This window comes from Miniopterus schreibersii (genome assembly GCF_964146895.1).
Source record: "Miniopterus schreibersii genome assembly, chromosome: X".
NCBI lineage: Eukaryota > Metazoa > Chordata > Mammalia > Chiroptera > Miniopteridae > Miniopterus > Miniopterus schreibersii.
This window is the reverse complement of record NC_138104.1, coordinates 70207491-70233092: the sequence shown is the minus strand read 5'-3', so window position 1 is coordinate 70233092 and position 25602 is coordinate 70207491. Positions and strand designations below refer to the sequence as shown.

Genomic DNA, 25602 nt, shown 5'->3' with positions numbered 1-25602 from the left:
ACCTGAGTGAGCCAAGCCCCATGACCAGGCTTGAAGTAGAGGAGAGAGTGGCAGGACTGAAAAGAGCCTTACCTTCAGGTTGCTCCCCACTGTTGCTTTTTGGACCATTCCATTGGATGGTGACCTTCCCAACGTACAAAAAGAAGTAATCATCTCAGTTAAAACTGTTCCAACGCATTTCTACCTGCAGATGAGAGGTAGATATTATTCAGGAAGAATTGTTAAGTATCAGGTAGAGAGGCCCCGGGCCCAGGGCAGTGGCCCTGATGTTTCTCTTACCCTTCACATGTAACAGCCGCTTTAGGTCATAGGTGTTGGTTTCCATGTGCTTCACCCGAGAGACCACACTACCCTTCTTGTAGTTGAGGGAACATTCATTAAGTTATTTATTGAGCACCTACTATATGCTGGGTAGGAAGGAAACAGTGGTGAATTACACAGATGCACTCTCTGCCCATGTGGGTGACGACAGTAAATAGCAAGGTAAATCTAGATGGTGGTAACCACAGACATAGTAATTGACTTTTTTACAGAGTGGTCAGGGCATTCTTCTCAGAAGGAGTGACATTCCAGCTGAGCTATTAAGAGCAGTAGGAACCAACAGCCAGGTAACTAGTGGAGAGAATATCAGTGATAAAGACCCCCTCAACATGGAAGAGCTTGTTTTGTTCTAGGAACTGTGTGAATATCAGTGTGGGGTGGGGAGAGGGGCACAAGCTGGGCAGCAGCAGAAACATTAATGACACCATGACCTTAAGACCAACCCACTCCAGGAATCAGTTCTCCCATCCCTGGCACTCACCCCAAACCAGCGTCCATCTCAGGTGTCCCCCACTGTGAAGGGTATGCAGAAAGCCGCCCTGGAGGAGAGAAGCTTTGTCTTTGGTTTCCCTGGTGACTCAGTTTGGTGCCTTGTGCCCAGCAAGTCCTCAAATAAGTGAAGACTGCAGATCTGCAAGAAAGGCCTTAGACCAGCCTCAGAATTCTTGAGCTCACTGGAATTTCTCTTTTTATTTTCAATCTTGAGTGCAAAGTTTTGAGTTAATTAAACTCCTAAGTTCATGGAACAGCATCATCACTGGGTTTACCAAACCAATCTCTTCTTTTGAGTATTTATGTATTCTCTTTTATCTGCATACTCTGCTCCCAGTCCTCTCTGTGCCATAGGCAACCATTCTAACAGTTTTAAGGTCTTTTTATTTTCATCTGGTAAAACATGGTCTTTTGTTTTGTGTGCTTGTGTTTTTTTAAAACTGAAGTTGACATCCTGTTACATAAAAAAATCTCAAAGTCAAGTTTTATTTAAAAATATAAACATGTAAAATGTATTTAAATAAATTAAAGCTATATAAATTTTATTTACTGATTTTTAAAACTTTTATTAAATTATTGGGGTGACACTGGTTAATAAAATTAGTATAGGTTTCAGCTTTACAGTTCTATAATACATCACCTGTATATTGTATTGTGTGTTCACCATCCAAAGTCAAGGCTCTTTCAGTGGCCATTTATCCCCCCTTTACCCTCTTCTACCTCCCCCACGCCCCCCTCTCTCTCTGGTAGTCACCATACTGTTGCCTGTGTCTTTGAGGTTGTTTTTTTAATAAACATTCCATTACACAAAAAATATCTCGAGGGAAGATGGTGGCACTCGGACAAGAAGCAGAGCATCGTTGCTCCTGGCGATGGACTGAAGTTACCGCTAAAATACTGCGTAATCAGCTTGGAGAAATGGAAAATATACCTGAGTGGACATATTTTCAGTAAGGAACACTGAAGAAACATCATAGGGTCTGGCCACTGAAACTGCCCATACAGAAAAGGCAACAGACTGAATGCAATCTGAAACTACAGCAGCCCATTGGAGAGCAATACCCTCAGCTCATGTATGGGGAACTAGAACTGGAGGATATGGTAGAGACTGAGGAGTTGGCTTTGAAGTAGAGATTAACTTCCTCACAGTAAGTGCCTGACAGCGAAACCTCTAAGGAAGGGGAGCAATATCCCCAGGTACACTAGCCGACCTGCACCCTAAAGACTCTTCAGAAGACTCTGAAGTAAACCAGGTAACCACAAGGGGGGAGGCAAAATAACTGACAAGTGGAAGTGGTCCACAGAGAGCCTCAGACCAGCCAACTGCCTAATGACACCAGAGCCAAACTTAGACAGCTCCTGACATTGGCTGGCACACAAGTACCTTCCAGGAGACCCAAAATCAGCATAAAAAACGGTGAGCCTCAGACAACAAAAGCTGCCCAGATAATATTCACCTAATTGACTTTTTTTTTAAAAAAAATAAAAATTTTCAAAATTTTTAATTGTTTTTAATTTTTTTAATAGTTTTTTTTTTAAAAAATATATCTTTATTGATTTCAGAGAGAGGAAAGGAGAGGGAGAAAGAGAGGTAAAAACATCAATGATGAGAGAGTCATTGATTGGCTGCCTCCTGCATGCCTCCGACTGGGGATGGAGCCCACAACCTGGGCATGTGCCCTGACCAGGAATCGAACCCCTATCCGACACTCAACCACTGAGGCATGCCCAGCCAGGCTGTTTTTAATTTTTTAATTAATTTTTATAAAATTTGTTTTGTCTTGCTTTGCTTGGTTTTTTTTTGTTTTTTTTGCTTTGTTTTGTTTTTTGTTATATTATCAAGATTTTCTTGATATTCTCTGTTTTATTGCTGGGATATTATCACTATAACCAATAAGTTTATTGCTTTTCTCTAATGTTTCTCCCATATCTCTTATTGGCCTCATTCTCTGCCCTTGCTTTCCCTCACTCTTCTTGTTCCACTGGCATAACTTTCTTCTTTTTAAAAATCTTTTCTTTTTCTCCCCTTTTATTCTGTCTCTTTGTTTGCTTGTGTTTCTCTAATTTTATTTATTTTTTTTCTTTTTCAAACATTTTCCTATTTCTACTCTCTACCCTTAATTTTTTTCTCGCCTTTCTTTCCTTTTAGAATCTTTTCTCTGCCTCTTTTATCTCCCAGTAGCTTCTCTATTTTTTACTTTTTATTTCATTATTTTTATTTATTTATTTTTTACTATTAGGAATAATATCCTTCTCTCTCTTTTTTGCTTTACTATTTGTGTTCTCACTTCACTCTCTTAATTCTATTTTGTCTTAGGATGTTTTCTTGTGATTGTCAGGATATTTTGTAAGTTACTGTTCATTCCCAGAAGTTTGGTTGTATTTTGTTTTACCCCATTATCACCTGTACAACAGCTCACAAGACGTGGTTGTGGCTGAGCCTCACAGTTAGCCAACCTGAGAGGAAGGTTCACCCATGAATGGGTGAACAACAATCTAGACCCAATCACAACAGGAGAACCTAAAGAACCCTTAGAGCATCGGATAAGGGTTCAATTCCTGGTCAGGGCACATGCCCAGGTTGTGGGCTCCATCCCCAGTCGGAGGCATGCAGGAGGCAGCTAATCAATGACTCTCTCATCCACAAAAGGGGCATGCTTAGAGCAAATAGCTCAAAGTATAAGGGAAATACACTGGGTCTCATTGGACATAAACTACAAAATCCCACCCCACAAGAGTAGGGGAGAACAAATATATCTAATATACAGATACAAACACTAAGAGTCACTTAAATGGGGAGAAAAAGAAACAACCCCCAAATTAAAGAAAAGGAAACATTGCCAGAAAAAGACTGATGAGATGGAGTTAAGCAAGTTATCAGAAAAAGAGTTCAGAGTATTGATTATAAAGATGTTCAAGGAAATTAATGAGAATAACAAGGCACTAGATGGTAAGACTGAGAAATTTAGTGAAAACATGAAAAAAGAGATACATAACATAAACAAAAATCAGACAAAAATAAAGAATGATGTATCTGATATCAAGAATACACTGGAAGGAATTAAAAGCAGGCTCAATGAAGCAGAGGATAGAATAAGTGACTTAGAAGACAAAGTAGAAAAAATCACTCAATCAGAGCAGCAAAAAGAAAAAACACTTAAAAAGCATGAGTACAGTTTAAGGGAGCTTTGGGACAACATGATGTGAAACAACATTTGCATTATAGGAGTCCCCAGAGGGAGAGGAAAGAGAGCAAGGGATAGAGAACTTAGTGGAGGAAATAATAACAGAAAACTTCCCTACGATGGCGAAGGAGAAAGCTACACAAGTTCAGGAAGCACAAAGGATTCTAAGCAAGAAGAACCCAGAGAGACCCACTCCAAGAGACATGATTAAAATGGCAAATATCAAGGACAAAGAGAATATTAAGGGCTGCAAGAGAGAGATAAGCAGTGACCTACAAGGGAACCCCCATTAGGCTGACATTGGATCTCTCAACAGAAATTCTACAGGCATGAAGTTCTAAATGTAATGAAAAGCAAGAACATGCAACCAAGATTGCTTTATCCAGAATGGATAACATTTAAAATTGAAGGTGAAATAAAGAGCTTCCCAGACAAAAAAAAAGCTAAAGGAGATCAGTACCACTAAACCGGCATTGCAGGAACTGCTAAAAGGACTGCTCTAAGAAAAAGAAAGAATATTGAGAGAAAGGTACATCAGCATAAAGGGGAAAAATGGTATTAAACAAGTATATATTGATAATAACTTTAAATGTAAATGGAATAAAGGGTCCAATCAATAGACATAGATTAGCTAAATGGATAAGAAAACCGGACCCAAATATATGCTGTCTACAAGAGACCCACCTGAGAGCAAAAGATTCACACAGGCTAAAAGTGAAGGGATGGAAAAAAATATTCCATGCAAATGGAAACAAAAAAAAATCTGGAGTAGCAATACTTATTTATGACAAAATAGACTTCAAAATAAAGATCATAAGAAAAGACAAAGATGGTAACTACATAATCCAACAGGAGGAAATAACTCATAAACATTTATTCACCCAATATAGGAGCACCGAAATATATAAAAAATTTCTTGGGGGACTTTAGGGAGGTGATTGACAGCAACACAATCATAGTGGGGGATTTTAACACCCCACTGTCAGCATTGCACAGATTATCAAGACAAAAAATCAACAGGGAAAGAAAGACCTTAAATAACTCACTAGACCTAATGGATTTAATTGATGTTTACAGAACATTTCACCCCAAAGCAGCAGAATATACATTCTTCTCAAGTGCACATGGACCATTCTCAAAAATAGACAACATGTTAGGGCACAGAGCAAGTCTCTACAAATTCAAGAAGATTGAAATCATATCAAGCATTTTCTTGGATCACAATGCCATAAAACTAGAAATCAACCACTGTAAAAAAACTCAAAGATATTCAAACACATGGAGGCTTTAGCATGCTATTAAACAATGAATGGGCTACCAATGGGATCAAGGGAGAAATCAAACACTTCATGGAAAAAAACACAAAAATGAACAGACAACAACCCAAAATCTATGGGACACAGCAAAAGCAGCCCTGAGAGGAAAATTCATAGCGTTACAGGGCTATTTCAAGAAATGAGAAAAAGCTCTAATGAACCATCTAATAAACAACTAAAAGAACTAGAATGAGAACAGCAAGAAAAGCCCCGAGGAAGCAGAAGGAAGGAAATAATAAAGATCAGAGCAGGGGCCCGGCCGGGCGTGGCTCAGCGGTTGAGGGTCAAGCTAGGATCCAGGCGATGGTTCGATTCCTGGTCAGGGCACATGCCCAGTTGCGGGCTTTACCAATGACTCTCTCATCATTGATGTTTCTATCTCTCTCTCTCCTTCTCTTTTCCTCTCTCTGAAATCAATAAAGATATATATTTAAAAAAAAAAAAAAAAAAGGTCAGAGCAGAAATTAATTACGTAGAGACTAAAAAAACAATACAAAAAAATCAATGAAACAAAGAACTGATTCTTTGAAAAGATAAATAAGATTGATTCACCTTTAGCCAGACTCACCAAGAAAGAAAGAGAGAGGACCCAAATAAATAAAATTAGAAATGAAAGAGGCGATATAACAACCGACCCAACAGAAATACAAAGGATTGTAAGAAAGTACTATGAGCAACTATATGCCAACAATTTGGACAACATGGGGGAAATGGACAAATTCCTAGAAGCATACAACTTTCCAAAGCTGAATCAAGAAGAGGTAGAAAATCTGAATAGGCCAGTAACAACTAATGAAATTGAAGCAATAATCAAAATTCTCCCAGCAAACAAAAGTCCTGCACCAGATGGATTTACAGGCAAGTATTACCAAACATTCAAAGAAGAATTAACACCTATTCTACTAAAACTATTCAAGAAAACTCAAGAGGAGAGAAAACTCCCAAACTCTTTTTATGAGGCCAGCATCATCCTAATCCCAAAACCAGATAAAGACACTACAAAGAAAGAAAATTATAAGCCAATATCCCTGATGAACATAGATGCTAAAAATCCTCACTAAAATACTAGCAAACCGGATCCAGCAATACATTAAAAAGATCATACACCACGACCAAGTGGGATTTATTCTGGGAATGGAAGGCTGGTATAACATCCACAAATCAATAAATGTGATACATCGCATAAACAAAATGAAGGACAAAAATCATATGATCATGTCAATAGATGCAGAAAAAGCATTAGACAAAATTCAGCATCCATTTTTGATAAAAACTCTCAGCAAAGTGTGAATAGAGGGATCATACTTCAACATAATAAAGGCCATATACAACAAACCTACAGCCAACATCATACTCAATGGTCAAAAACTAAAACCATTTCCCCTAAAAACAGGGACAAGTCAGGGTTGTTCGCTTTCATCACTCTTATTCAACAAAGTACTGGAAGTCCTTGCCATAGACATCAGAGAGGAAGAAAACATAAAAGGTATCCAAATTGGAAAAGAGGAAGTAAAATTGTCATTGTTTGCAGATGACATGATATTGTACATAGAAAACCTTAAAGATTCCACCAAAGTACTACTATATTTTAAAAAAAATATATCTTTATTGATTTCAGAGAGGGAGAGAGAGAGATAAAAACATCGATAAGAGAGTTGTCATTGATCTGCTGCCCCCCACACACCCCTGCCTGGAGATCAAGCCCACAACCCAGGCATGTGCTCTGACTGGCAATCAAACTGCGATCTCCTGGATCCCTAGGTTGATGCTCAAATGCTGAGCTTCACCCAGCTAAGTACTAATAGATTTGATAAATGAATTCTGCAAGGTAGCTGGATACAAAATTAACACCTGAAAATCAACGGTATTTTTATACACCAACAGTGAACTTTCATAAAGGGAAACTAAAAAGAAAATACCATTTACCATTGCAGTAAAAAAAATAAGTTATCTAGGAATAAACTTAACCAAGGATGTAAAAGACCTGTACTTGGAAAACTACAGGACACTGAAAAAAGAAATAGAGGAAGATATAAACAAGTGGAAGTATATACCATGTTCATGGATTGGAAGAATTAATACCATTAAAATGTCCATACTACCCAAAGCAATCTCTAGATTCAGTGCAATTCCTATTAAAATACCAACAGCATATTTCACAGAGCTAGAACAAATATTTCAAAAATTTATATGGAACCAAAAAGATCCCAAATAGCCACAGCAATCTTGAGAAAGAAGAACAGAGTTGGAGGGATCATTTTACCAGACAGCAAACTATACTACAAAGCCATTGTAATCAAAACAGCCCAGTATTGGTACAACAACAGACATATAAATCAATGGAACAGAACAGAGACCCCAGAAATAGAACCACGCCATTATGGTCTGTTAATATTTGACAAAGGAAGCAAGAGCATAGAATGGAGTAAAGATAGTCTCTTCCATAAATGATGTTGGGAAAATTGGACAGATACATGCAAAAAAATGAAACTAGATGACCAACTTATTCCTTACACAAGAATAAATTCAAAATGAATAAAAGACTTAAATGTAAGTCTTGAAACCATAAAAATCCTGGAAGAAAACATAGCCAGTAACATCACAGACATCTCATACAGTGGAATTTTCACTGCTACATCTCCTAGGGCAAGAGAAACAAAATAAATAAATAAATAAATGGGACTACATCAAACTAAAATGCTTCTCCACAGTAAAAGAAATCAGCCTCAAAATACAAAGAACACCATGGTATGGGAGAACATATGTGCCAAGGATGCATCTGATAAGGGGCTAATTTCCAAAGTTTACAAAGAACTCATACAAGTCAACAAGAGAAAGACAAACAATCCAATTGAAAAATGGGCAAAGAACCAGAATAGACACTTCTCCAAAGAGGACATACAGACTGCCAAGAGGCAAGCGAGAAAATGCTCAATCAACATCACTAAGCTTCAGAGAGATGCAAATTAAAACCACAATGAGGTATCACTTCACACCTGTTAGAATGGCTACCATCAACAAATCAACAAGTGACCTGCAGCACAATTTACAATAGCTAAGATTTGAAATAGCTCAAGTGCCCATCAGTAGATCAGTGGATAAAAAATCTGTGGGACATTTACACCATGGAATACTATGCAGCTGTAAAAAAGAAGGTTCTCATACCCTTCAGGACAGCATGGATGGACCTGGAGAATATTATGCTAAGTGAAATGAGCCAGGCAGAGAAAGACAAACATCACATGATCTCACTTATATGTAGAATCTAAAGAACTTAGCATGCCTGAGCGTGGCTCAGTGGTTGAGCATTGACCTAGGATCCAGGCGATCAGGCTTCGATTCCCTGTCAGGGCACATGGCCGGGTTGTGGGCTCGATCCCCAGTCGGGGGAGTGCAGGAGGCAGCCGATCAATGACTCTCTCATCATTGATGTTTCTATCTCTCTCTCTTCCTCTCCTTTCCTCTCTCTGAAATCAATAAAGATATATTTTTATTTTTTTTTAAAAAAGAACTTAATAAACTGATGAACAAAATAGATTCAGTGACATGGAAGCATAGATGAGACTGACCAATCTCAGAGGGATGGAGGGGGGAGGTGGGTGGATGGGGGCGATTAAGCAAAGAATTTATATGCATATATACATAACCCATGGACACAGAGAATAGTGCGGTGAAGGCCTAGGGAGGGGAGTGGGTGCGGTGTTGAAGGTGTCAATGGGGAAAAAAGGGGATATGTGTAATATTTTGAACAATAAAAAAAATCTCAAAGTTAAAAATATAAAAATATAAAATGTATTTAAATAAATTAAAATATATAAAACATATTTTAAAAAGAAATTTTTTTGGTGGAAGGTGTGTGTGCATTTAGAATCCTATCATTTTTTATTCATTTACTTATTTTGTTACCATTTATCAAGCCACACGACCTTTGACAACCCTAACCTGATATTTTTGGCTACTGAGGCATATGTTTGTTTTTATATTAGCACTTGTGAAAGGGTAGCAGGAATGATTTTTTTCATAGCTATGATTGTGTGCATGTGATCGATGTGTCAATGTTTCATATTTTTATTACAAGTATGTGTTTATTGAAATGAGTGTATATTTCCATATGCATCTATGACTGTGTTTATGTTGGTGGTGGTAGTGGGTTGAGTATTTTGTTTGTATGTCAGAGGGCACTCTGTTAGAAGTTCTCAAACAAAATTATGATAGTTCCGTTTACTCATCCAGTTAGTAAATCAACACTCTTTGAGTGCCCATCCTGTTCCAGTCTCTGGTGATAGAGAGATGACTAAGATAGGGTCCTTACCATTGGGAATCTCCACTCTTTGGGGAAGATGGACATTTAATTGCAGCACAGTGTACTGAGTGCTGTGATAGGCAACATATGGTGTGTTGCGGAAACACAAAGGAAGAGTCATATCTAATCAAACTGGGTATGGTAGTGGGAAGAAAAAGCTTTCTGAAAGGTACAGTGTCTTGAGTCTTAAAGTTTAAATAGTTGTATACGATTCAGGGGTTTAAGAAGAAGGCTGCTGAAAGCAGACACCAGCTAAAGACTGTTATATAGCATATGCAGTTTAGGTCAGAATCTTCATTGGGGGGGCGGGGTGTGAACAATACCTCTAGGAGTTCACAGGTTAATAAATCGGAGTGTGTGGAAATAATAAGACTTTAAAATATCCTATACTTCAATTTATTTATTTACTTATTTGTGTTCTATAATGTGCATTTTATATTTGTCCATAAGATACATTCTTAATATATGTATTAGCACAGTTCAGTATAGTCTATATGTAAATATATACATATATATGTATTAGGGAGCATGCTAATGATTTTAAATAGCAGTTGCAGTTTGTAGACCATTGTTTTAGGGAATTGTAAGTAGTTTGGTATAGTTGGAGCATCGGATGTATGTGTGAGGAATTGGCAAGAAGTAGAATTAAGAAAGCTAGCAATCACCCTACCCTTAATGGTCTCAACTCCATACTAGGATTTATTTGCAGAGTAGAAAAAACCTTTCTATAAAAAGAAATCCAGAAAGAGGGACAACAGGTGAATTGTTAATTGTTAACCGTTGAGAAAGGATACTAAGGATATTATTGGAGAATGTAATCATGATGGGAAAGTTCAGCAGACTTGTTTGCACAGTATTTAAATTACCTTTATGTTTTAAAGTAACTTTTAATAATATTAAATGAAAACTCACTGAGGAAAATATTATAAACATATAAGATATATACAAGATTAATGCCCTCACCAAATTAAGAACTCTTACAATAAGTTTTTTAAAAGATAACTTAATAGAATCTGGCAGGGTAACTGAACCGGCAGGGAATTAACAATAGAAGAGTTGCAGATGACCCATAATCATATAAAAAAAGGTGTTCATCATTATTCTAAATCAAATAAATATAAATTTGAGAAACACTGAAAAACAATTGTTCACCTATAAAACTGTAAAAATTATATTTTCATAAGGATATGAAAAACAGGCCAAATGTATACAGCATAAATACAAACATAAATTACTCCATCAGAAAAAAAAATGAAATTTAAGTGTAATAAATGGTTTTTAAAAAGGACAGATTGAAGGCAGCATAGCACCAGTTAACAAACTGTCACATAATTCAGGTAGTAGCAGTATAAATGAAGAGTAGAGAACACACTGCAGACAAGCTAAGATGTAAGATCTATAGTGGAAACTGAAATTTAGGAGTCAGGGATAACTCCTGAGCCTCCACCACTGATTGCTAAATGGATTGTGGAATTACATATCCTCCCTGACTTTAATAGGGAGATTACAATCCCCTACAAACACACAAATATTATTTCTCATTCTTTTTCATCTTTGGGACAAAACGTAATTTCTCCCATCTCTTTTTCTTAAACTGTGTTTCTTTGCCCAGTACAAACAAATACAAAGAGTTAGGAATGCAGACTTATGCAGCCACTGTGTAAAACAGTATGGAGTTACCTCAAAAAATTAAAAATGGAACTGCCTATCATCCAGTGATTCTACTTCTGGGAATTTATCAGAAGAAACCTGAAACACTGATTTGAAAGTATATATGCAACCCTATGTTCATTGCCGTATTATTTACAATAACCAAGATTTGGAAGCAGCCTAAGTATATGAATAGATGAGTGGATGAAACAGCCATGGTACATTTACATGATGGAACACTACTACTGGGCTGTAAAAACAGAAGGGAATCTTACCTTTTTTCACAGCATAGATGGACCTGGAGAGCATTATGCTAAGGGAAATAAGCCAGTCAGAGAAAGACAAGTACAATATGATTTCACTTATATGTGGAATCTAATGAACAAAATAAACTAACAAAATAGAAACAGACTCAGGGAACAGACTGACAGCTGTCAGAGGGGAGGGGCTTTGTGGGGATAGGTGAAAAACATGCCCGGATTAAGAAAAAAAACAACTTCATAGAGACAGACAACAGTATGGTGATTACCAGAGGGAAAGGGGGTGGGGGAAGGTAGAAGAGGGCATCGGGGGCAAAAATGGTGTTCGAAGAAGACTAAACTTGGGTTGGTGAACACACAATACAATATACAGATGATGTCTTACTGTACACCTGAAACCTGTATAATTTTATTAATGTCACCCCAATAAATTCAATAAAGAAAAAAAGAGCTGTGACACATTGGGAAGGAATTGTAGAATCTTTACATACATAGTTGATTTACCTTTCATAACATCATGAGGTAGCTGTTATTCTTTTTTTACAGATGAACAAACATACTCAAGGACATGTGTATGAGGCAGGTTGAGGATTTAGACTATAGGATTTGAATCCAGATCTATTGTACCCTAGACTCAGATAATGGTCATTTACAATGTAGATAAAGTATCAAAAGTGAGGCAAAGGAAAGACTTTTCCTTTGACAAAGACTCCCTGGTAAAGATGGATTCAGCTACAGATTTTGTTCAAAACTGTAATGGAGCCCAGACTCTGACAGTCTACTCTGTCAGCTGTGGTTGGTGCATCTGTCAGATATTCCTATCATGATTAGCTGCATTCCACTGGGTGCTTCCAGCTAGGCTAGAATTCCTGTGATGACACCTTTCAGAATCCAACTTAGTCATTCAAATGAAAAAACAGTTCATGGGATGACCTTTACACTTCACCTACTCAAGGCCTTAAATGTCAAGCTCAAGGCTTATCTTCAGCATTCATTCTTTCATAAATTCATATCTTCAATTTACAAACTTGTACTGACTGCATGACAATCCCTGTGTTGGGTGCTGACTATTCAAAGATAAATTAGAGTAATCCTGTTCACATCTAGATGAGGAGTAGACAGAAATACCTAACATGGAAATAGAGGGTTATAAGTGTTATGATGTTGTTAATCTGTGGAGTGTGGTGTTACAAAAGAGTGGTATGAAACCTAGTTTGGTGTTCAGGGAAGATTTCTTAGAGGAGGAGCTACTTGTCCTGAGTCAGGTGGAGGGAAACTGTGGGGAAAGCATATGCAAATATATGGAGGGGAAAGAAACCCTTTGGATTGTTTAGTTTGGCAGGAGCATAGCACATGAGGAACAGAATGGTCTAGTGATGAGGTACGAAGGTTTTCAGACACTGAGCTATTCGAATATCAAAGTAAATGGGGCTTGAACCTGAAGAAAGTGGGTGATCATTGTAGAGTCATTGGCAGGGAAGTAACATGGTCACATTTGTATATTATGAAGAACACACCAAACGAAGGCAGAGTAATCACTTGGCTATTTGCAGAAGTTCACAGAAACATTAGTGAGATCTAGGGCTGAGTCAGGAGGGAAAATTATTGACTGAACTTGGTGACTATTCATGAGGATGAGAGAAAAGGAAGGATCTGAGATGATTCCCAGATTTTTGACATGGCTGACTGGATGGATGAAAATGCCACTTATGAACCTGCAGGAGCAGCAGGTTTTCGGAAGATGATGAATTTTGTACATGTTAAATATCAAGACTCTGTGAGACATTCATGTGGAGATGTCAAACAGGCATTGAATTCAAGTATCTGGAGTTTGGAGAGAGATGTGGGCTAGGTATTTTTATATATTTATTTATTTTTAAATGTGTTTTTATTATTTTTTTAGAGAGAGAGAGAGAGGAAGGGAGAGATAGAGAGAAACATTGATGATAGAGAAACATCAATAGACTGCCTCCTGCACACCCCTTACTGGGGATCCAGCCCACAACCCCGGCATGTCCTTAACTGGAATCGAACTAGTAACTCTTGATGCCTGAGACCACGCTCAATCCACTGAGCCACACGGGCCAGGCATATATTTTTTATTTTTATTTTATCAATACTACCTGTTTGTGATTTCACAAGGATTAAATAATATGCATATAGATAATATGTATATGCTTGTTATTTAGTTGTTGAATATGCTGAATATTTACATGCAAAGGCATACTTACAACATTTTTTTCACAGGTCAAACAAATTATAACAACTGCCATTTGTACTATTTGCCATGAATTGTGCTGTTTAATTATCTAGTGTTTACCATAACTCTTTGATGTAAGAGTAATTATTCCCAGTTTTCATTTGAACTGAGTACCGGAAACATAGTGTAAATTGGCCAAGATCAGTAAGTGGCAGAACTGGCAACTCCAAAGCCAGTGTTCCTTTATCTCACTTTCTGGGTAGGGCTACAACAGCACTAACGACGGATTGCGTTATACACAGGCAATTTGCTGGGAAGACTTTACTCCGCCCCCATCTCTGGCCCAGAACCCAGCAGGTGATGACAAACAAGCTCCTGTGGAATTGTGGGTAGATATCCGGCTTGCAAATGAAAGGATTCCTAAGCACCTTCTTGCTTAGTCTTTTCTCCTCATTTTGCCCAGGGTGCACGCAACCCTGAAGCACTAGGACCGTGCGGAATCCAGGCCACTATGGCGCCTCTGTTCACCGCCAGAATCCAGTTGCTGCTTCTGCAGGCGATGGGCTTTCTCATTGGCCTAATAGGCCAAGCAGCTCGAGCCTTCGGCGGCCCCAAGTTTGGCTCAAGGACCACACCGCCTGTGACTGAACCATTACTGCTGCTTTCGGGGGTGCAGCTGGCCAAGCTGATCCGACAGAGGAAGGTAAGAGTGCCAGGCGGGCTGATTCAAAAGAGGATGGAGAAACAAGGTCTTTTGGGGTAACTAAATTCCAGGACATTTTGTGGCGGTGGTGGTGGTGGTAACGAGGTTGGGTTTGGTGGAAATCAATTTCCTTTCCACCCTCTGCTAGGACGGCAGAGGGAAGGCGGCATTCATTGGGGGTAAGAAGAGACTTCTGGGAGTTGTAGTATGCTTATACCCAGAGCATTTACAGTAGACATCAGTTGGATTATTTGGCACCTCTCATATTTCTTCTTGTCCATTTGTCCTGTTTGTACATAATAATTGTACGGGGATAAATCAGGTGCTGTTAACAAAGTGCTTCTAAGGGAAATTCATTCCCTCTTGAGCTCCCCGCCCCCGCCCTATCTTCTGCTTCTCATTCAACGGATGTTTTTTAAAATCCTCACCGGAGGGGAGATTATGCGCGCGCGCGCACACACACACGTACTTAAAATTAATTTTAGAAAGAGGAAGGGAGAGAGAGATGTGAGAGAAACAGCCATCGGTTGCCTCCTGTATTCGCCTGGACCAGGGCGGGGGTGGGGGTGGGGGTGGGGGTGGGGGTGGGGGTGGGGGGGATGGTACTGGCGACGTAGATGTGTGCCCTGACCCGGAATCAAACCGGCAACCTTTTTGATGTACAGACGACGCTCCAACCAAGCCGCCCCCCCCCCCCCCCCCCCCCCCCCGGCGGGGAAGGGGTGCTCAAGGGATTTTTGTATTTAAAATTGTGTACTTGCCCAGCCGGGCGTGGCTCAGCCGTTGAGTGTCGACCTAGGATCCAGGCGATCGGGGTTCCATTCCCGGTCAGGGCACATGCCCGGGTTGCGGGCTGCAGCCGATCAATGACTCTCATCATTGATGTTTCTCTGTCTCTTTCTCCCTCTCCATTCCTCTCTCTGAAGTCAATAAAGATATATTTTAAAAAAAAAAGTGTACTTGGTGTAGGTATACCTGCCATAGGTTAATAATCGCTGTGGCTACCATATATTTAGTGCATAGTACATATCAAATGCCCTGCAGGGTACTTAAGCATATTCTGTCTCACTAATGCAGTTCTTTAGGTAATATTCCTGCTTTACACATGAGGAAACTGAGGTAGAACGATTTGCACAAATACACAAAAATTGGTGGAAATTCTTAATCCAAACATTTAAGCAACTCAAACATTTGTTCTCTCTAGAGTTGTGCAAGCAGGACCATTATTTCTGTACCATATGAATAGTTAGTTCCCTAAAAATCTTGGCTTGTAGTTTAGTATTCTTTATTGCCCTCTTGTCTTTATCCCTGTTGTTTCATTTGTTTTTCTTCATTGCTTTATTGCTATAACCTAGAATGCCTTTTTTTTACACTCCTGATAACCTTTCAGTGACACTTCCTGCCTTTTTCCTGTGTCCTTTCCCAGCCTTTTGTCCCCCATGCATGTTTTTCTAACAATTGGGGAGTGAGGTGTAGTGGAAAGACTGTAGGTTTCAGATTTTGGACTGTCTCTTCATAGCTCTATGACCCTGGGCAAGGGTTGCCATGACAATTGCAAATAATGCATGTCAAGCACCTGGCACATAAGTAGACCATGTAGCATAGTGATTAGAAGGATGAACTCTGGAGCCAGACTGCCTGGGTTGAGAAGTCCTGGCTCTCCTACTATTTAGCTATGCAATCTTGGAAACATCCCATAAGCTTTTTGTGCCTCTGATACCTTGCAAGAAAAATAGACTTGATAATAGAATCTACCTTAAAGAATTGTGAGGGTTAAGTTCATATATGTAAAACTCTTAAAAACACCACCTGGTGATGAACAAAAGAAATCCGGAGACATAGAAGCATGGAACAGACTGAGGGACCTCAGAGGGAAGGTGAGGGTTGGGGAGTGGATGGGGAGAGGTTAATCAAAGAACCTAGATGCTTATATACATAACCTATGGACACAGACATTGGTATGGAGAAGGTCTGGGGGTGGGGTATATGTGGGGTGGAGGGGATCAATGGGGAAAAAAAGGAGACATCTGTAGTACTTTCAAGAATAAAGATAAATTAAAAAAACAAAAAAATCCACCCCAATTCTGATGCTAATAAGAGAAAGAATAATAAAAAAACCCACCTGACATAATAGTCCTATATGTCTTACTATTATTACTATCATCAGATTTTTAGAAGTGGTAGCCATTATTAATATGTTATGCTTACCTATGAGAAGAGATTGTCTACATATATTTTATATAAAAGTGTTCTGAAGGTAAAAAGTGGAGAGGAAACAGTCTTATTTGTCCTAGTGCTCCCTCAGTCCCACCAAGCCTCTACCTCTGTCAATGTACATATTAACAACTTCTGCCCTTTCTTTCTTTGATATTTCCTTCCTTTCTCTAGAGCAGTGGTTCTCAGCTGGGGGCTGTTTTTTCCTCCAGGGGACATGTAACAATGTCTGTTGACATTTTTGGTTGTCATAACTGGGTGAAGGTGCTTTTGCATTGAGTGAGTAGAGGCCATGAATGCTGCTAAATATACTACAATGCACAAGATAGTCCACTGCATAACAATTAACTGTCCCAAAATGTCATTAGTACCAAGAGTGAGAAACACTGCCCTGGACCATTTAATGTTTGAGAAAGCTGGCTTACCTTCAGTCCTACTGCTAAGGACTAGGAGGAAGCCATTAAAATAAATTAATGATGACTTGACCTATTTTTTATGTGAGATTGGGTCAGTTTTAGGTGCATTTTTGGTCAAGTCTAGAGTTCCAGATGGAATAATAGTAGCTGTCATTTATAGAGTACCTACTGTGTACTAGGAACTTTATGTATGTTATCTCCAATTCTCATATTAAACAGCAATAAGTTACTCTAAGATCAAGATGGAAGTGTATATACTTACTCAGATGTACCCACATGCATTCAGATACTATCTTTTGGTGACAGGTACATGAATGAGTAAATTCTATACACTGGGTGAAGGAAAGTTCTAAAGTTCTGGTATTTTCAGTTTGCCTTGAGACCTTCTCAGAAAATTCAAGTATCTTCCTGTTTTTGTTTTTTTTTTTACTTACCCTGGCTTTCCTATCAGGATGGCAATTAGTCTTTATACTAATTTAGTCTTTATACTAATACTGCAGGTTTGAAAAGGCCATTAAGTCACTAGTCTGTTTTCCTTATGTCTCTGAAAGCCAAAGGTTTGCCTTTTATTTTTCTCCTAACTACCAGGACTTGGGTACCTGACTTAACTAACCTCTTTGAGCTTAAGATTCCTTACATGTAAAATGGTTACAAAATACTGCTTACTTCATAAAGTTTTCTGAATACTTTAATAGAATAATGGTTATGAAACAACACATGCTCAATAAAAGTTAGCTAATACTGTAGGCTTTAGTCTTATCTTTCAATAGGAAATGGAAATACAATCATGGATGCTAGCTTTTATTGGGGGATATTTTTGTTTTGTTTTGTTTTCTTGGCCCTGCCACTTTATTTTGGTTTTATCAAACCCATTCTCATTATCTACATTCATGCTGCTAAGACAAATATTTTGCTTAGAAAATTGTATTCACATAAAAACCTTTTGAGATAGCATAATTATCACCATCTTACAAATGAGGAAAACAAAGTTTAGAGCTCTCTAGTAACTTGCCCAGTGCCATACAGATAGGAAGTGACAGAGCCAGTCAGTTTGATTCCGCTGTTGTGTTACTTCATGAGAGAGTTACACTTCCTGCTAATCAGCTCTCTGAACTGTCAGTTTCCTGTGAGTCAGTGTTAACTCTGTATGTACTTTGCCTTTGGATTCCTAACTAGTCTCTGTTTCATTATTCAGAATTCAGGCTTCCACTATTTCAACTTCCACAACCTCAGGTGGCCTCCAAGATTAGACCAGACAAAAGGACATCAACTTATCATTGTCACCATCATCCATTGTCTTTGTACATTTGGAAGTTTGACTTTGTTGGTGATCCCAAAGATGATGAGGTTTAAAGACATAAGTCTAAGTCAGAAGTCACCCAATGACATGTAATTGAGGATATCCTCATGTTATTTTTAATAGCAAATGCTTGTAAAAGCAAATTAGGGTTCTGATTAAATTTGTTATAGTATATATACATATTTGAAAATTATATAACAAATAAAAAAGAATAAAGTGACTCTTTATGTCCAAGATATGGAATGAATTCCATAATATATTTTTGAATTAAAAAACAAAACAAAACAAAGTATGCAAAGTGTGGAACAATTTATGTAATATGCTGTCATTTGTATAAAAAAAATCTTTTGTGCCTCTTCCTCTCTCTCTCCCTGGAAAAATGCACAAAAACTGATAGAGTAGTTGACTGTAGGGAGAACTATGGGGGAATGTCAGGAGACGAGTGGAAAGGGACTTTGTTGTATACTCTTTTTTGCCTTTAGATTTTTGAAACAGGTGCTTATATTATCTGTTTACATTAATATAATCAATACTTAAGAGAGAAATTAGACATTTTTTCATTTTTTACCTAAGTATCAGCCATAAGAAAGGATGAAATACTGCCATTTGTGATAATGTGGATGGATCTTGAGAGTATCATGCTAAGTCAGACTGAATAGGTCAGACTGGAAAGGACAAGAACCTTATGATTTCACTCATATGTGGGATGTAAAGCAGAAAGTAAAACACAAACAAGACAAACAAAAATTCATAGACAGGCAACAGAAGGATGAAAGGGAAAATGGGTTCAAATGTGACAGAGGAAAGAGTACACTTTGTGTGGTGAGCACACAATGCAACATACAGATGATGTATTATAGAATTGTACACTTGAAACTTTTATAATGTTATTAACCAATGTCACCCTCATAAACGTAATTTTCAAAGAATATGGTGCAGCCATTAACAAGAGTGAAGAAGATCTAAAGGAATTGATATGGAAATAGTTCTAAATTATGTTAAATGGTAAAATATGCATAATAGTGAATACAATATGATTCCTCTGTATAAGAGAGGTTGAGAGAGAAGGAGAGAGGCTTCGAAGGAGGGAGAGGAGAGAGAATGGCTTTCAATTTTCATTTGTACCTTTCTGTAGTGATTTAATTTTCTAATCATCTACATATTCTTCATTTTTCTTATGCCAACAGAGTTCATTTAACCTCAGTTAGTCTCAGTGGCCTCATCTGTAAAATGGGGATAATATTACATGTGTTGATAATAGGATTTCATGACATTAACAGATATAAAATGTATGGCACATAATAATTGCTCAGCAAACGGAAGTTATTGTATTACCTTCTACCTCTAATGCCCATTTGTTGTTGTTTTTTGGCTGGGTCATACTTTCCATGCTACAAGTTCAATTAGAGTTGTAGTTGGAACTTTTGAAGAAAATCTGAGGTGTGGTATATTTTGGTGGAGTGCCCAGGCTTAAAGCCTCAGCTTGACATCTAGGCCCTCAACTCTAGAGCTGTTTGCACACTAGACTAGAGTAGCGTCTTTCAACCTTTTTCATCTCATGGCATACATAAACTAATTACTGAAGTTCTGACCCCCCCCCCCGCAAAATAGGTATCATTTTGATTCATTCACACCGGACGGCTGTTGTTGTGTTGCCTGTTGTCATTTTTTATTTAACAGTCTAAGGGAAAAGAGGTCAGTGCTCCCGACTAAATAGTCAGATATTGCATGTTTTAAAAATTCTTGCGGCACACCAGTTGAAAATTGCTGGACTAGAGGATTGATTTATGAAAGATTTCAAAAATATTTAGTAGAAACTACTAGGTATATAATTCTAAAGCACAAGTAGGAATGTAACCAAAAATCCGTGTTCTGCTGCCTGCCTCAAGAAAGCCAAACTCATGAGACAGGTGCTGGTAAAAGGAAGGAAGTTTATTTGAGAACCTGGATCTTGAGAAGATGGGTCACTTTTCCCAGTCCTCAAAAACCCAACCTGCACTAAGATCTCAGTGCAGGCAGAGGTTTTTATAAGGAGGGAGAGGGAAAGTAGAACAAAGAGACCAAGGGGATGGGTGTGGGCAATCCATCTTTTCCAGGGGTAAAGAGAAGGGATGGAGGGCTGAGGCAGTGTCTATTCCCAAGGTTTTCTCTCTGCATTCTCTCTCTTCAAACAGGAATTTGTAGTTTTACTGCAGACACCTGTGGATTCTTCTAGGCTGGCTCCAGGCTCCCATTCCCTTCTCGCCCCAAAACAACCTTCATTTAAATTGTAAAAAAAAAAAAGGGGGGGGTATTAGATAAGAAAGAATAACACAGAGTTTTATTTACATACTCTTAAGATACCAGAAGGTCAGCTGCAACCTTAAAACAGACAGAATGCATAGCCTTTTTAACGCTTAATTGGAATGTTAATTTGTGGTTACAGGAATTAAACCAATAGAAAAGATACTGATAACATTTTTCTTATTTTTTCAATCTCCCCTGTATCTATTGTTACATCTTCCTTGTCATGCTTAATATTTACTCATTTTGCTCTGTCTCTGTCCTCTATCTCAGTTATGCTTATCTGGATCTTTCTGTTTTATAGGTTTTTAAAATTTGGTTTTTACTCATCCTTTTATTTATTTGTTTTTAAAAAATTTATCTTTATTGATGAAAATACTACATATGTCCCCTTTTCCTACCCATTGATCCCCTCCACCCCATATCCCTCCCCCTAGGCCTTCGCCCCACTATTGTCTGTGTCCAAGGGTTATGCATATATGCATATAGATTCTTATGTTAATTTCTCCCCACCCACTCACTCACACCGTCCTTCCCTCTGAGATTCCTCAGTCTGTTCCATGCATCTGAGTCTCTGGATCTATTTTGTTCATCAGTTTATTTTGCTTATTAGATTCCACATATGAGTAAGATCATGTGACACTTGTCTTTCTCTGACTGGCTTATTTCACTTAGCATAATACTCTCCAGGTCCTACCATGCTGACTCAAAGGGTAAAGGATCCTTCGTTCTTATAGCTGCATAGTATTCCATTGTATAAGTGTCCGAGATGATGCTTGATATGATTTCAATCTTCTTGAACTTGTAGAGACTTGTTTTGTGTCTTAACATGTGGTCTGTTTTTGAGAATGCCTATTTTGCAGCTTTGGAGTGGAATGTTCTGTAAATGTCAATTAAATCATCTGATCTAGTGTGTCATTTAGAGTCACTATTTTCTTGTTGATTTTTTGTCTGGACGATCTATCCAGTAAAATCGGTGGGGTGTTCAAGTCCCCTACTATGACTATATTACTGTTGATCTCCCTGAAGTCCTCCAGAAACTTTTGTGGGTTTTTTTTTCCTGGCCTATTTGAGTCTTTTATTCTGAGGTGGGTCTCTTATAGACAGCATATATTTGGGTCTTGTTTTCTTATCCATTCAGCTACCCAATGTCTTTTAATTGGGACATTTACTCCATTTATATTTAAGGTTATTATCAATAGGTACTTGTCTATTGCCATTTTATTTTTTAAGTCTATGTTTCTCATTCTCTCTATTTCAGCTTCTTATTACAGCAGTCCCTTTAACATTTCTTGCAATGCTAGTTTGGCACTGATAAACGCTTTGCCTCCCCCCCCCCCTTTTTTTTTTTTTATCTAGGAAGCTCTTTATTTCACCATCTATTTCGAATGAATGCCTTACTACAGATTGCTTTTCTCTTGCTGCCTTTAAGATTCTCTTTTTGTTTTGGATTTTTGGCATTTTAATTATGATGTGTATGGGAGTGGACATCTTTGGGTTCTTCTTGCTTGGGACTCTGCCTCCTGAACTTGTAAGACTTTTTCCTTCACCAGGTTAGGATAGCTTTCTGCCATTATTTCTTCAAACATGTTCTCTAACTCTTGCTTACTTTTTATCTCTTCTGGCACTCCTATGATGCGAATATTGTTACATTTCATGTTGTCCCACAGCTCCCTTAGACTGCTCTCCTGTTTTTTAATTGTTTTTTCTTTTTCTGATTGAGTGATTTTTTTACCTGTCTTCTAATTCACTGATCTGATCCTCAGCTTCCTCTAATCTGTTGTTCCTTCCTTCCAATTTTTAAAATTTTTACTGTGTTATTTTTAGTTTCCTTCATAGTTTGTATCTCCTTTTTCATGCTGTTGAGCATCTTTATGATCAATATTCTGAACTCTATATCTGATAGATTGTGTATCTCCATTTGATTAAGCTCTTCTTGTGGAGAATTCTTTTGTTCCTTCATCTGGGGCTTGTTTTTTTGTCTCCCCATTTTGGCTGCCTGTTTGGATTTGTTTCTGTGTATTAGGTTGATCATCTAAGACTACCAGTCTTTTAGATGGTCTCTGGTGCTGGCCAATGTCAGATGCTGTTTATGACCGGCCTTGAGTACTCTGTTTGGAGTTTTCCACATTCCACATCTTCTGGTTTCCTCTGCTGCGGCTGTGTGTGTTTGAACAGGACCAAGATGTGCATGAAGGTCTGCTTTCCAAATCCTAGGTCCAGAAGCAAATCAAGCAGAGACTCACAGCGCCCAGAGGTTGTTATTCAGTCTCTTGATGAGCCTCAGGCTGTAGAAACTCCACGGTGTGAGGCCAGAGGTTTTCCAACAGGGTAGGGTAATTGCTTCCACCCCAAGCAAAAGCTGCTTGGAAGGTAAATGTCTGCCTGAGAAAGACGTCCTCTGCAGTGTGGGGAAATGACTCAGTACCAGGGTTCGGATGGGTGCCCTCTGAGATCTGTTCCCCCAGCCAGTCCTCCTGGATTCTCCTCATACTGCTGTAGTCCACTCTGCCTTCTTTCCACTAGAACCCAACGTGAGTGGCTGCACATGAAACTTTGTGCATTGGGCCTTTAAGGGGGTGCCTGCATTTCCCCCCGTCTCTCCTTGGAAGATAGAAACCTTGCTGCTTTTTACAGCCAGATGTTATATGGGCACCTTTCTCAGCTCTGGTGCTCTGGACTGGGAAGCCCACCTTGGGGTTTAGACTGCAGAGTTCTCAGTCGGAACCACCCACAGCTGAGATATCCCTCAGGACCTTTAGCTGCTGCCTTTGGGAGCCCAGCCAGCCTTCTCACGCCTCCGTACTTCCTACCACTCTCTTTGGGGTCTCAACTTTTCATCCTCAGTTATGAAGATGTCCCCCAGCTAGTCTTCAGTTGCAGTTGATTATTCAGGATGTTTTTTTATATTTAAGTTGTAATTCCAGTTTGGTTCTAGGAGAGTGTCAGTGTAGCTTCCACTCAATCTGCCACCATCTTGGATCTCCCAACAGTTTGCTTTTATATAGCAGACTATCTGAAAAGCAGGGCTGGGAACTGACCCCAGCCCAGTCTCCGGAATCCTGCGGGTCTCCTAGGGTTTCGAGGGAGGCAGCGGCTGGGACACCATCTCCTCTGTCTCCACTCCACTGTGTCTGAGCGCTCTTACTCATCCTTTTAAACTGGATTCATTGTTGTTACTTTACCATTTTCTGTCATTAATTTTTATCTTTATTTCCTCATACCTTTTTAAATTTTTAAATTTTTCATCTCATTTTTTGAAATTTTCATTTTTATTTACTTTATTGCCCTATTATTTTAAGTTTCATAGCTTATATTGTCCTTGTTAGAACAGCTTTAGCTGTATTCCGTAGGTTTTGATAAGAAATCTTCCTCTTTTTGTGAACTTCTGGATAATTTTCAGTTTTAATTTTGTTTACCTCTTAAACCCATTGGTTATGTGGAAAAGTGTTTTTTGAAATAGTTAAGCCTTCTTAAAATTATCCTTTTCTTACTTTGGTTTTCTAGAATTACTGGTTTATGATGACTGACCTAATTGATATGAACTGTTAGTACCTTTTGTGATCTATGGTTTTCTTTGTGAGTAATAAATACATTATCATTTTCTGTTTATGATTCATGAACAAAAAGAGTATTTTTCTTGATGAAATAAAAGTTCTCTGTATGTCCTTGAACATACTGGCTGTATTATTAAATTCCTGGATATAACTTATTTTTGATTACTTAATTTATCAATGCCTGAAAGAGTTATATTGTCTGTTACTATATTTGTATTTCTGGTCAAGTTCTCTTTATATTCTTAGGAGTTAATGCTGTATATATTTGCCTGCTTTTTAAATACAAAAACAAAAAGCATATGTCTGTTACATTATTTTAATGGATTGTAACATTTCATGTTGAAACCTGACACAGTGGGTCCAGTCTGCCTCTCACCACTTGAGCCAATTAAGCAGAGAAAAGGTTGAATCATATATGTTTATTCCAATAATGCCAGCAATATGAGGAGAGCAGAAGGATTTGTCTACATAAAATCTGCTCTCTTCTCCCCTTACTAGCTGGCCAATTTTATAGGGGTAAGGAAGAAAGGCTATATGTAAGGGGGAATGGGAGAGTGAGGAGGAGGATGGCTGCAGGGTGTGTGGTCCATGTGTCTCCTTCCAGGATCTTGAAGTCTGATAACAAGGTAGTTAATTTTCAGTGGTGTTAAAAAACAGCTCCTGGGACCTGAGAATGGTCAGCATTCCTGAGACAAACACCCAGAGTGGGTCAGGCTCCATGCATAGCAGCAAATCAAAGTGTATCCTGTCCTTTGTGTGTTCTCAAAATGCATTTTCTTTTCTGAGCAATGAACCCATCCAAGCCCCAACGTGTCTCATCTTTTTACAGCTCTGTTTTTCTTCTTGCAGCACATCTTCCAGTTTTCCAGGGTCTGTAAGAAAACTTCTTATCTATAGTTAGTAAAATGAATAATCATTAAACACCTATGGTCCTGTTCCTATTAGGGGCCGTCTCCGCTTTCACAATCACAGCCAACAGAGCATGATCAACATTTCTGCCCCCAGTGTTTCAGTCTTGAAATTTGTTTTGTTTGATATTAATGGTATCACAAGTGCTTTTTTATTGTTTGCATTTACTTCATATATCTTTGCCCATTCTTTTATTTTTACCCTTTCATTATCTCTTTGTATCAGGTGAATGTCTTGTAAACAATGTATAGCTGAGCTGAGCTTTTTTTTTAAACCAAATTTGATGTCTGCCCTCTGGTAGAGGAATTCAGTTCTTACTTATTATGATATAATTTTTTTAATTCCTTCCATTTTGAAAAGTCAAGGTCAGTGGTGTGGAGGTATGCTAAATAGCCATCTCAGATGGTGAATAAAGAAAAATTAAATTTATTTAAGGAAAAGGGGATGGGGGATGGGGGTATCCAAAGGGAAGGGCTACACAGCACTGAGTCAA

At 38.4% G+C, this 25602-nt stretch overlaps 1 protein-coding gene across 2 annotated transcripts in view; it reads left to right on the top strand.

The window, feature by feature from the left end:
- Positions 1-14067: 14067 nt before the first annotated feature.
- FAAH2 (fatty acid amide hydrolase 2) overlaps positions 14068-25602 on the top strand; it is an 84849-nt gene continuing 73314 nt past the window's right edge. For both annotated transcript variants that reach the window (XM_081124888.1, XM_081124887.1), the window contains exon 1: positions 14068-14430. In XM_081124888.1, the coding sequence (XP_080981014.1) occupies positions 14239-14430 (192 nt within the window). In that variant the 5' untranslated portion in view covers positions 14068-14238. The remainder of the gene's footprint in view (positions 14431-25602) is intronic.